This window comes from Malus sylvestris, chromosome 14 (assembly GCF_916048215.2).
Source record: "Malus sylvestris chromosome 14, drMalSylv7.2, whole genome shotgun sequence".
Classification (NCBI taxonomy): domain Eukaryota; kingdom Viridiplantae; phylum Streptophyta; class Magnoliopsida; order Rosales; family Rosaceae; genus Malus; species Malus sylvestris.
In genome coordinates this window covers 23,516,181-23,529,698 of record NC_062273.1, presented here as the reverse complement: position 1 = coordinate 23,529,698, position 13,518 = coordinate 23,516,181, and the positions used below count along the sequence as shown (strand labels likewise).

The following is a 13,518-nucleotide window of genomic DNA, read 5'->3' as shown; positions in this document are numbered from 1 at the left end:
AAACGGAAAATATGTACATCCCCACATTATCATTTTAAAAGGATACAAGAAACCTTTCGTGGATTTCATATAGAAAGGAAATCAACAAGACTTCGAAACAAACCGTATTAACTTCAAGATCCGACAAAATCTGTTGAGAAAAATTATTTGTTCATCTGATCAGAATCAGTTTTTTGACAAATCCATAATAAAATTAAAAAATAAACAAAGAATTGTTTGATTAAATTCAAATAATCTGTCACGAGAAACTTTTTCAATGTGTTAGGAATATGGTTCAGTACGCTAAATGTCCGTGGTTGAAAATTTTCTTTTTTGCAATTATCCAACCACTTATATTATGACCCTTGGTACACCTGCCTGACAAATCTCTCCCAAGACACAACCTTCTACAGTTATTCTTTTATAGAAGGAAAATAAGGTAAGGAGACTTTGGTAAGAATACAAGGAAAAGAAGGCGAGGAGATTTTGGTAAGAACCTAGAGGTTATCAGCCCGATCAATACGCTGAGTCCACTGCTCTCAAGCCAAACTCAGAGCCTTTGATTTGTTTACTTTTGGAAGATGATGTGCATGAGCTGCCTTCACCAATATACAGTGGCACTCTTCTTCCTGTCAGCTGCATGCAACAAGTTCTGTCCAAAAATGGACGCTCGCCATACCAAAAAATTTCATATCAATTTTCTTTTGCTGGCCAAGATTTCTCGTGGTCGAGATTAGCAAACAAGAAAATGAGGGTTCATAGCCCAAGTATTTGATCATGTAATTAAGGTACAATTCCAATTGTTAAATTAGTTTTGGTGTCATAACTTATATGACTAAACGTTAAACTAATTTATTCTCTTTTAATCAGTTATTCATGATGGCGTTTTTCCATTCATTTAATTTTTGGGTAAATGAGCTGAAATGAAATTTACATGTGTCAATGGTTGAAAAAATTAAAATAAATAACGATAACATTATTGATCAATATTGACAATATAACGAGAAAATCCAAAAAAAATATCATTTTAGCATAGTGGTACTGGATTTTTAATAAATCCTTATTTTAGCCAATTTTTCGGTTTTCTATGAAAAAAAATATACATTAGATAATGGAGAGGTGCTTGTGGTGGGGCAAAACTGGTGGTATAACTCAAAATCGAATCGAGAGATTCAGTGAGTGCTCATGAAGATTTTAGTGGATATCATAAGAGCAACTCCAGTGGCCCGAGAGCCTGAGGGCCAGGTGATGCAATGCTGACGTCAGGGTTGCGTCAGTCACTATTTAATTATTTTTACGTCAGGCGCATGCATAACACGTGCGGGTGGGGCTGCGTCCCCGACAACATTTTAGGCACTAGGGCCCACGACGTAGACGGCAGAAATGTTACTGTTGGATTTCAATGGTTACTTTATCTGGACAATTGGATTTCCAATGGTAAAAAAAAAATTGAAACCTTCCGCAATATCAGTCGTTGGATTTGAGATCAACGGTCCACGTTATTCGCCTTTAAAAATAAAATAAAAAAGAATTCACATTAATAAATTCTGAAATGTTACCGTTGTGCCACATAGCACAATCTGGAACGTTGGATTTCAAATATTTTAATCCAACGGCAGAAATTAATGAAGTTAATAAAAAATGTTAAAAATTAATAAAAAAATCCGAAAAAAATTAAAAAAAAATTGATTTTACTTTTCTATAAATACCTTCTCATTATCTTTTACCTTACACTACAATTTCATATTTTCTCAAATACTTTCAACCACATTCCAATTTTTCTCTCAAAGTTTCAATCCAATTGGTTTCCAACAAAATGACTAATGATGCATGTTCGAATTGGACGCTTATTGAAGATGTTACATTGTGTTCTAGCTGGGTTGAAATTACTCATAATCCGATTACGAGTAATGAGATGTAGTTGTGAGAAATGTGGAGTCTTATTCATACCAATTATCTTGAGAAAATTAGTGGGAAAATAACCAAAGAATCGATGTCCAATCGTTGGAGAATACTTAGCCAATCGTTTAGTCTTTGGAGAGACGCCTTGGCACAAACTAGTGCTAATCTTCGAAGTGGGGAACATTTAGCGGATTATGTAACAATATATTATTTATTTGTTTGTACTATACCCAAATTTACATTAGCTACTTTGATTATAATTATTTCTTCTCCCGCATTGTGTAGACACTTCAAGCACAAGCTTGGTATAATGCCAAAACCAAAAACAAAAACAAGAACAAATCATTCACCCGATGGGAATGTTGGAATATTGTCAAAGATTGTCCTAAATTAAGAGTTGTGCATGTTGGTCCAGAAGTTATCATGAACATCACCCCTCTACACTCTACGCCCGTTTATGACTCACAAGTTCATGAATCTGACACAAAAGAAGTGTCGGAAACGCCCCCTGAACAAGTGTCAGGGTCGACCTGTTATCCAATTAGGCCTCAAGGTAAGAAGGCTTCAAAGAGAAAATGTAATGCTTCCAAGAATGATTATGCAAAATATATGGAAGAACTTGCTCGCCAAGGTGAATTGACTTTGGCACGGGAAATGGTTAAATTTGAGGTTGATAGGCTAGAGAGAAGGCAAAAGCTACAGCAGCTGAGAGATTATTTCAAGCTAATGAGAGAGGAACATAGCTACTTAGGCAAGAAAGGGAAGAGCTTAAAGAAGAAAGAAGGGCACAACAAGATCGTGACATTATGAATGAGCCTGTATAGGGGAAGACACCAAATTCTAAATATTTTAGGAATTCGGAGAAAGAGGACATGGTGCAAAGGAGACGTGCAAGGGAAGCGAGACCAAAATGAGATGGTCCTAGCACCACAAGAGGAGATGATCCTAACACCATAAATTGGTTAGGTGATGATTATCCATTCACTAGGGACTGGGGAATTTATTTTAATCAGAGCCCATAATTTTCTAATCACTTTGGGTTGTAATTTCTTATTTATTGAATAGAGTACTTTTATGTTGTTTCCAATTTATTGAATTTAGTACTTTATTTAAACTAAGAACATATTTTTTTTAATTTGGTAATTTATTTAAACTAAGAGAATTTTTATTCAAATGACATAAATGCACCAAATAAAATTACATAAACATACCAAATAAATTTACAAACACACCAAATAAAAAATAAAACTCACTAAATGAACTTTAAAAACAAACACACTAAATGAACTTTTAAGTTTCTTCAACTTGTTTCAATTCTCACTGGTGCTCTATCAAGTCAATTTGCTGGGCATTATGCATATATGGGTCCTAAAGTGCAGTATATTGTTGAATGAGCCTTTCATTGTAACATCCATCCTTTTGTAATGGTTCATGTTGCACGGGTTCTTCGGTGGTGTCATGAACACAATATATTTGTGTTCTGGAATTATTCATCGTGTTTGGCTCATATTCATTAACGACATCATAATCGTACTCATCTTCCACAATCATGTTGTGAAGAATGATGCACGTCATCATGATGGATTGAAGTGACTCTAAATCAAACATTCTGGCAACACCCCTAACAATCGCTGAACGAGCTTGGAGGATACCAAAACAACACTTCACATTCTTCATACACCCCTCTTGACAACTTGCAAAGTGTTTTTCCTTTGCATTTCACGGACGTGGCACTGTTTGACAAACGATGACCACCTTAGGTAAATGCCTTTTGCAAGGTCGTATGGCCCGTGGTACTTACGTCTGTTAACCCAGTACGTGACTCTTGGTGCATTTCCTTGCAGGACATCGTTGAACACTGTGGATTAGGCAAGGACATTGAGGCCATTTTGAGCCCTCGGAACACCGAAAAAAGTGTGCCAAATCCATGTATCAAATGATGTCACCGCCTCCAAAATGATACTTTTTGCTCATTTTCTGTCCCTATAAGCTTCTTGCCATGCACTTGGACAATTTTTCCAGGTCCAGTGCATACAGTTGATGCTTCCAATCATTTCAAGAAAACATCGCATCTCGGCCTTCTTCAGAAGGTACTCTGCGATGTACAGAGATTCAATTGCGGAACAAAACCTCATCAGGGACTCAAGAATGGTTGATTTCTCCATCCTCGCTATCTCATCCACTTGGTCTACAGATGCTCCATATGCAAGCATTCGCAAGGCAGTAATAATTTTTTGCTCATGAAGAAGACACATAACACCAAAATCATCATTCTTTTGCACAAAGTAAGAATCATGGTTGTAAACAACAATCATGATTTTGTTGAACAAATGTCGTTCCATTCTAAAACAATGTCTAAAGTACGTATCAGGGAATGCACTGTTACAGACAAAATAATCGTCCAAGAGATCTGTACCTCGTCGTTGCCTGCTTCTATCAATGTTTGCGGAACGGCTGGACCTGGAGATCTGAGCCACAACTTGGATGACTCAACGGGAATGTGAGGTTCTTTGGCTTTTTGCTTCGTTATCTCTCATTCTATGCTCCTCATCCTCATCCTCTTTCATCACATTTTCGCCCTTCTGGAGATTGAACATTTCTTCCCTTTGCTTAAACAATTCTTTCTCTTGCTCATCGATTTCCCACAACATCCTTGAAGAAGACATTGTAAGAAAGAAGCAGAAACTATGAATAATGATAGAGATTTTGAGTTTGGTGTGTGATTTCTTAGGAAGGATAGTAGGTTATATGGAGGAAAAAGAAAGAATTAGGTTATAGATAATGTCACGTGGCATGTCGTCATTCGTTAAAAATTTGATCGAAATCTATCCTCAAATATTGTAAATAGATTGTGACATGTAACGTGACGTGATTGATTAAAAATCTTATCGGAAATCTATCCTCAACGATTCTAAAAAGATAACGACACGTGGCATGACGACATTGGATAAATATCTTATCGAAATCTGTCACCAAAAATTGTCTTCTCGGATAATGTCACGTGACGCAATGAGAACGATAAAAAATCTTATCCGAAATTACAAATAAAATTATTTTGTATTATTTTATAAAATAAAAAATATTAATATTTTATTGTCTATTGCCATGACTATTTATTTTAGGGGTAGAGATACAAAAGGCAGTTACTGTTCATTGGAGGTTGTTCAATAGTGAGTTGCCCTAGGGGGACTTTGCAACGCTGGGGTTGCTCTAAGGATCATGGTGGGTTATTCGAGTGGATCGAACACATATAGCTTGTATACGTTGAAAATGTTGATTGGTTTGCTGAAAAAAAAAATAAACAAGCAGCAAAGAGCTGCAACCACAAGAAAAATAGACAGAAAAGCCAACAATGTTGTATCAAAGCAGTAACAACAAACACTATGTACATTTCATTTCGCAAAATAGACTCATTAGCAGTGAAATGGGCGATTTTAAAGAACTCAATTGTAGTCTAATAATGGACTTAATTGAGTTGGGAACCACAGTAGCGGATCAACATGAGTTCTTAAATCTACGGTTGTTCCGCTCATTCTAAACATAATATTCAGTAGCAGTAAGACATAACTTCAACACTATTGATGATAGAGATTTTTTCTTCCAACAACTAGCAGCCCACATGACAAAAAGAGGCCAAGGAAGCCATAGCCAAGGGACACCGCACTTGAACAACAACAAAGACGAAATACAATCAACAAAAGGACACTCAAGGAGGAGGTGGCATTGAAACTCTGTAGTAGTAAAGCAAAGGATAAAAGTGACAGGAGTCGACGGAGCAAAAGTCGAAATATTATCCAGGGTAGAAATCTTGCATATAACGGCCAACCAAAGGAAGAAGCTCATCTTGAAAATATTTTGATTATACCAAACAAATTTAGACCAACCTACCTAAAGCTTAGATTGCCAAAACTTATCTCAAGCAGCAGCATAATAGATGCCAGATGAGGAAGTCCATCAAATCATATCAGCCAAGCTAGGGTTTGGCACAATATTAGGCATAGAAATTTGAATTTCCAACAACTCATGAGAAGAATCGTTAGGCCAACACTAATTAGAACTATTCAAAATATTGCAAACTAAAGCCTGGTTGTTGTACTCTTGGGTGGGGGTAAGGGAGTGAATTAAGACTTACAATAGACTAATAATAATATGGTTTGAATTCGCTTTAACAAGAATCAAATATAAAACTTCTCATTTATAAGTAAAGATAAATACTACTAAATCGTAAAAATAATGATAAATAGCTAGTAACACTTATTTATATTTACAATATTAATAAATATAAGTTAATAGTGTCAAATTTACTGTTAAATGAATATTAAATGAATCACATCACATGTCAAATAGAAGATTGACACAGACATTTGACAACCACAAAAGCACCAAATTGGAAAAGCCAAATCAAATACGTCACCATGTATAAATAAATTTTAAAATCACACTCACCTCTCTGTCTCTTTCTTCGTCTGCCCATTCGTCCTCGACTTACAGTCACAGAAAAAGTACCTTTAAGCTTCTGAAAAGCACTCAGCTACAACCAGTACTTGCTGAATAAAACGAAGGGGGTATGATATCTACATACCATTTTTACTTCTTTCATGCTTTTATGGTTTTCGGTCATCGAATCCGATAAATTGAAGAAGATCAACGAACATAAATTAATAAGAAACGTGTGAGAAGTAAAAATAAATGTGTGAATAGCACATCCTAAAAGAAAACTACGGCATATTTGACGATTTCTTCTCCGAATTCGTACATATAACTGCTAATTTTCTCTTAATTTTAGTTCTTATTGTTCATTTTTCTGAATTTTATAAATAATAAATTTCGTTTGTTCGCGTTAAACTTGAATTTTCATTTAATTTTCTGTCGACCATGATTTCTCTTTTAACTCATTCAAACAGAAAGTGTAAAGGGTCAAATTACAAGAGAGGAGAGAATAGCAATCTGGTGTTCATATTAAGAAGAAAATTACTCTGTTACTTTAAACATTTGTCATGTGATCAAAATTAATAAAAAAAATCTAAAATCCAATGCAGGAAAAAATTGGCTGATTATAAAATTTGAACGGAGAATCTAAATGAAAAATAAGAATAGAAATTAGTAACTTATTATAAATTTAGAAAAACTTTTACCTCTTACTCACCCATGTTATATTTTATTTTGTAATTTTCTTTAATTTATTTTATATTTAAATTTTAAGAAAATGTGTAAAATAAAAGAAAAAAATATATGTATAACACCGCTCTAAAACCAACCGACACTATGAACCACCATTTTCACTGCTATTAAAGAAAACTGACTTTTTATTGTAAATCAATAATTAATAAAAAAATTTGTTAATTAAATGATGGTTGTGATACACGAGGAGTTTTTTTTGTCATCTAAGATTATTTAAATGTTTTAATTAATAAAAATATTGAAATTAAATAATGTAACTTTATAAAAAAATATGATATAAAATTATGGTAAGATTATAATTACTTCTCATCATATATTACTCCGAATAACAGCACTTACAAGTGAAACCTTCAACTTTCTGATCAAAAAATGGTGGCGGAGGAATCAGCAGCAAATCTCAGACGTTGGATCGACCCGAAGAGCGGCTACTGCCCACATACCAAGACATTCCACTCCCTCCGGCCTCCGGTCCCACTCCCGCCACTCTCGCAACCCCTCTCCCTCACCCAATTCACCCTCTCCCTCCTCCAATCCTCTACGGCCAAGCCCACCACGTCCGTCCTCATCGACGCCGCCTCCGGCCGCCACGTCTCCTACCAAACCTTCCTCAGCCAAATCCACTCCCTCACTCTCTCCCTCCAATCCCTCGCGCTCTCCAAAGGCCACGTGGCCTTCGTTCTCTCCCCTACTTCCCTCCATGTCCCCGTCCTCTATTTCTCCCTCCTCGCATTAGGCGTCGTTGTTTCTCCAGCAAATCCAATCGGGTCCGAGTCCGAGATCGCCCACCAGGTCCGGCTAACCCGACCCGCCATCGCCTTCGCCACGTCAGCAACCGCCAACAAGCTCCCCAAAGGGGATGATAAAATCCGCACCGTAATCCTCGACTCGCCCGAATTCCTCTCCATGCTCGACCGGGACGGGTCATCCGTAACCCAATCTGACACCTCAGTTGAAGTCAACCAAACCAACCCGGCTGCGATTCTTTTCTCCTCCGGCACCACCGGCCGTGTCAAAGGCGTTATGTTGACTCACCGCAACTTCATCGCCCTGTTGGCCGGGCTCCACGCCCTTCGGCGCGAACCCGACGGGCAACCCGTATCGCTGTTCACGCTGCCTCTGTTCCACGTGTTCGGGTTCTTCATGGTGGTTCGGGCGGTAGCGTTGGGCGAGACCTTGGTTTTGATGGAGAGGTTCCAGTTCGAAGCGATGCTGAGGGCCGTGGAGAGGCACAAAGTGTCGTACATGCCGGTGTCGCCCCCGTTGATCGTGGCTCTGGCGAAGTCGGAGTTGGCTCAGAAGTACGATCTCAGCTCGCTTCGGCGTCTCGGCTGTGGCGGCGCGCCGCTGAGCAAGGAGGTTGTTGACAGATTTTGTGAGAGATTTACAAGTGTGGAAATTGGACAGGTCAGAAATTTAACTGCAACAGGAGATCATTGTTGCCCTTACATATGACGAGAGTTTGTACCTCGTCAACTTCCAAATTTAATAAGAGAATTGGTATTAGTATTTTAAAAATCTAATTTTACGTTTTAAAATTTTTATATTAGAAAAGGAAAATACAATTTTGAAGAGTGGAGAATGAGATTTTTAAAGTACCAATAACAATTCTCTTTAATAAATCTTTCGATTAACAAATAAAAAATTTATCTTATCATTTTAACAGTCAAAAATTTTTTCATCGATATTTTTTGTTAAGTTTCTAACTTTTTCGTTCTTATTGAGTAGTGCTACATATACTATATATTTGTATTATATTTGGAATAAAGGTAGAATCCACTAATGCATATGAGTTCATATGTATTAAAAACATAATATAAATGATTGTACAAATACACGATAAAAATAGCATTTTTGTTCTTTATTTTAAAAAATATTAAATACGCGTTTGAAATTATAATTTTCTTTTCCTAGCAAACAGTAACAAAACAAATTTAAGCCAATTTGTGATTAATTAAGTAGACTTTTCACCGCTGAATAAGCTAGGTCAAATGAACATGCGCACAAAATAGTGGAACCATTGAATTGTTTTGTCTAACTAATTGATTAACTCAGGTTTAATTGCTTCGTTATTCACATAATTCTACTGTCCCCTAATCTATGCATCCCCAGATTCATTGTCTTAGACCCAGTTTGGGATTGTTGTGTTTTTTTAATAAATTGCTTTTGTTGTGTTTTAAGGATAATCAATTGCAAAATAATGCAGTTGAACGTTTAATGAACTATACTTTATAAAAGATGTTCTAAGATAAAAAACAGTGTCTAAAAAGATAAATAATGTCATCGTTTAAAATTAATAAGCTTATTACACGAATTAAAAATATTCTAAAAATTAACTCTATTTTTTATTAAAGTAACTTTTAAAAGCAACATAACTTTAAAGTTAAATAGTTTTTTATGAATAAAGCAATATCAAACTGTGCCTTATCTAGTGCAACTTATTAGCAACGTTGTCAAATGTTTGAATATTATGGTTGTTTAGGGATATGCTTTAACCGAGACCGGAGGAGGGGGTACGAGAATGATTGACTCTGAGGAATGTAGCCGTCGTGCTTCTGTGGGCCGCCTAGCCGAAAATATGGAAGCCAAGATTGTTGACCCTGAAACCGGAGAGGCTTTGCCTCCTGGCAAGAGGGGTGAGCTATGGCTGCGAGGTACAACAATCATGAAAGGTAACGAGACACTTCCTCTGTCTCGAGTGTTGTATGTTGCAAAATAAAAATACCTTAATGTGGTTTTTAAGGACGACGAACTCCATTACCTTGAGTTAGTTTGAGTGAGACAATCCACTAACCATAACATCAATGCAGAATTCAGGAATAAACAAGAATGTAGGTTCCAATCATACATTTTAAAACTATCACTATGCGCAGGACCGTCTCTGACATTTTGGAAGCACCATACGAATTTAATAAAAAGGCTCTCCTTATTTAAAAAAATAAAAATTTGGTGGACAATATATTCATAAAGAGTTCAACAATCAGTATTCAAACTTAATTGAAATACACATTCACTCTTACCAATTGAATAATTTCCCAGTTGCCATAAAATCATAATTTAGGGTTCATCCGTGAAAAAATGAAGCACGACTCAAAGAGGGGTAAGGAAATACGCTTGTGTTTGTGGAAGAAAGTAATACACAATTTAGTTTTTTATTGTTACATAAAAGTAGAAGAAAGTAATACACGGGTTTTTTTTATTAATAAGGGGAAGAGAAAATTTAATATAATAAGTCTAAGCTCCACTTATTTAATTGTAATACAGATAAAATCATATGATGTTGATTTTTCTATTCAGCTAAAAACTTTTTATTACAAAATTTATACTCATATGTAATATATAGGAGCATAAAAATTTTGGGGCCGCTCAGAAATTCGGGACCTGTGCCATTGCACCTCTTGCACACGCCCAACACCCCCTCTGACTATGCGTGCAGGTTATGTTGGAGATGACAAGGCAACTGCTGAGACCTTGGATGAAGACGGGTGGTTGAAGACCGGTGATCTTTGTTACTTCGATGACGAGGGTTTCCTCTACATTGTTGACAGGTTAAAGGAATTGATAAAGTACAAGGCATATCAGGTGATTGAATGTTTCAGACCCTTTGAGACACTCATAACAAAGATGGTTGTAAATTTCATTTGATCAGTCCCTTTAAATAATCTGTTATTTCTGGTGTCACTACTTCTCGAACAAATTACAGGTACCCCCAGCTGAGTTGGAACATATACTTCAGTCCCATCCCGACGTTGTGGATGCTGCTGTGATTCCGTATGTACCTAGTACTATGACTTTCCATTTTTGTTGAGAAAACTAGTTTGTTTTGATGCTTTATGGCAGTAAGTATATAGCAGTTTGTGACTGCAATCTCACTTATTTGCTACTTTTGAAATGTAATTTCTTTCAAGTTTATCTTTGTCTCTAGACAAGAAATTGCTGCATTGAAAAAAAAAAAAAACAAAAAGGTGAAGAATTTTTTCGATTTAACGGATTGTTTGCTGATAAGATTGTCTGTGAAATCTGGTATTTTGCCGCTCAACCCCCATCCCAAAAGGGAAAAAAAATGATTGGAATTTCTTGCATAGCTAGTAAAAACATGATCGTTACTGAAATAATTCACTGCTTTTTTACTTCCTCAAGGTTGACAAGTCCTTTATTTCTGTGGAATTGTGCTTGTAAAACAGTTATCCGGATGAAGACGCGGGGCAGATTCCCATGGCCTATGTGGTTAGAAAGCGCGGAAGCAATATCACTGAGGGTCAAGTTATGGATTTCGTTGCAAAACAAGTATGATTCTGAATATACTTATGAAAATCTTTCATTGAATGTGCATACTAGTTGTCTTCTTTACATCCTGCAAAGTAAAATTGCTCACGGGTCCTTTATATTCTCATATCTTTGATTAGCTGCACAGAAATAAGCGTTGATGTTCGATCTGTATTACAATATTTCTTGTGTCATGGATACGTATCTTCACATAGCACAACTTATTTACGTAAAAAGAGAACGAAACACGTTCGAAGTATTAGTGTCTACCTGAAGATTTGAGTAGCAACTTTGTGTTTTATAGGCCTTTATATTGGAATTGGTTTATTTCTTATTGCAGGTTGCTCCGTACAAGAAGATACGACGTGTAGCATTTATCAACTCCATTCCAAAATCTCCATCAGGAAAGATCTTGAGGAGGGAGCTAGTAACTCACGCTTTATCCACTGGTTCATCAAAATTATGATTCGTTCGTTCGAATCAAAGGAAGAAGAAAGCTTTCTCAGCGTTGCATTCGATTTGGCGTTTGCCATGTCTGTTGAATTATAAGTCTATAGCTGATTAGAAATAAACTGTGATGTTAATATGTGTATGCACTTATGTTAAATACTAAGTGAGAAGATATATAGATGTAAAGGCCATGAGTGCCATGTGTGATGATCTTAGCTATTAGCTAAATGTGTGGCTGAGATCTGTTTAAATGTTTTTGATCCAGCTCAGTTTTGTAAAGCAATATATCTCTTCTTGCACGTTGTGTGCAAGAGACAGAGGCATTCAATGAAAACAATGTCCTTCTTCTGAAAAGAAACAACCACCTTCTTCTCTCTCTGTTCATTCTTTTTTTCCCATTAGAATTCACTCTATCAAACACTAACATGGCCTCAGAGCCGGTTTCGATCAACTGAGTCTGGGCGTGAAGCTGTAAAGTCACTGAGCTAAGTCGAAGCTCGGTGAAGGTTGCCGGAGTTCTATTTGAGGAGAAAATCAACAGTCGGACCAAGATGTCTGGATCTGGAAGCTCGGAGGTGAGAACTCCAATTTTCTCCGGTGAGAACTACGAGTTCTGGAGGATTAAGATGTCAACAATCTTCAAATCGCTTGGGTTATGGAACCTGGTGGAGAAAGGGATTACAACCCCTGACTCGAAGAAGAAGAAGGAAGCCGAAGGGTCATCGGACGATGCAGTAGATGAAGAAATGACTGCTATGTCTATGAAGGATGCAAAGGCCCTAGGAATCATTCAAAATGCAGTATCTGATCAGATATTTCCTCGAATTGCTAACGCTGATTCAGCTAAGATGGCATGGGATCTCTTGTATGGAGAATACCATGGTGGTGATCAGGTTAGATCTGTAAAACTTCAGAATCTTAGACGTGAATTTGAATATGCTAGAATGCATGATGATGAATCCTTGACTGGGTATCTTACTCGTTTAAATGATCTGATTAATCAAATGAAGACGTTTGGTGAAGCTCTATCAAATGAGAGATTAGTTCAGAAGGTGTTAATTAGTCTCACTAAGATGTATGATCCTATATGTTTAGTGATAGAAAATACCAAATGTTTAGAGACTGTTGAACTGCAAGAAGTACTAGCTATATTGAAGAGTCAAGAGCAGAGGTTTGATTTGCATTCCTCTGATGCAACTGAGAGAGCATTTTCTTCTCTTACTGTTAATTCAAAAGGGCAGAATTGAAGTTATGCTCAGCCTAGTACTTTTAAGCCACAGAGAAATTGGAATCAAAAGGGTAAAAAGTGGGACTCAAAGCTCAAGTTTCAGCAAAAGTCATTTTCTAATTCTGCACATAATAGTTCTCATTCTCTAACCATGGGTCAAGAGGGTACAAAACCTCAGTGCAAAGTGTGCTCCAAATTTCATTATGGTGAATGTAGGCATAAAGGGAAATCCAAGTGCTATAACTGTGATAAATTTGGTCATTGGGCAAAAGAATGTACTGCTGGAAAAGTTATTCAGAAAGCAAACTGTACAAATCAAATGGAGATGACTGGAAATTTATTTTATGCAAATAGTGCTATTGCTGAAACAAAAGTTAATGGGGAATGGTATATAGATAGTGGCTGCAGTAATCATATGACAGGGAATGTTGATCTTCTTGTTGATATGAAGACAAATGTTGCAGGGAAAGTTCAAATGCCAACAGGAGTGTTAGTTAATGTGGCAGGAATGGGAT

At 36.6% G+C, this 13,518-nt stretch overlaps 2 protein-coding genes and 1 long non-coding RNA gene across 3 annotated transcripts; 2 read left to right on the top strand and 1 right to left on the bottom strand.

The window, feature by feature from the left end:
- Positions 1-5,217: 5,217 nt before the first annotated feature.
- LOC126599490 (uncharacterized) lies at positions 5,218-7,523 on the bottom strand. The gene is made up of 2 exons (XR_007615167.1): positions 7,402-7,523; positions 5,218-6,428 (listed from the first exon to the last, which is right to left on the bottom strand). It is a non-coding gene; the product is annotated as an uncharacterized LOC126599490 (long non-coding RNA).
- LOC126599488 (4-coumarate--CoA ligase-like 9) lies at positions 7,405-12,136 on the top strand. The gene is made up of 6 exons (XM_050265873.1): positions 7,405-8,466; positions 9,542-9,731; positions 10,496-10,641; positions 10,763-10,830; positions 11,244-11,346; positions 11,666-12,136. The coding sequence occupies exons 1-6, from the start codon at positions 7,432-7,434 to the stop codon at positions 11,789-11,791; spliced, it is 1,668 nt and encodes a 555-aa protein (XP_050121830.1). The 5' UTR covers positions 7,405-7,431; the 3' UTR covers positions 11,792-12,136.
- Positions 12,137-12,255: 119 nt separating this feature from the next.
- On the top strand, positions 12,256-13,058 carry LOC126599489 (uncharacterized). Its single transcript, XM_050265874.1, has one exon. It carries the CDS (start codon positions 12,327-12,329, stop codon positions 13,020-13,022), a length of 696 nt encoding a protein of 231 aa, XP_050121831.1. The 5' UTR covers positions 12,256-12,326; the 3' UTR covers positions 13,023-13,058.
- The last annotated feature ends 460 nt before the right edge of the window (positions 13,059-13,518 follow it).

What these genes read in the sequence shown, in the direction of transcription:
- LOC126599489 (XM_050265874.1), top strand. Translation starts at nt 12,327, where the DNA reads ATGTCTGGATCTGGAAGCTCGGAGGTGAGAACTCCAATTTTCTCCGGT.
- LOC126599488 (XM_050265873.1), top strand. Translation starts at nt 7,432, where the DNA reads ATGGTGGCGGAGGAATCAGCAGCAAATCTCAGACGTTGGATCGACCCG. An exon ending in CAAGTGTGGAAATTGGACAG is followed by an intron (nt 8,467 to 9,541) that starts GTCAGAAATTTA and finishes ATGGTTGTTTAG; the next exon opens with GGATATGCTTTAACCGAGAC. An exon ending in AGGTACAACAATCATGAAAG is followed by an intron (nt 9,732 to 10,495) that starts GTAACGAGACAC and finishes CTATGCGTGCAG; the next exon opens with GTTATGTTGGAGATGACAAG.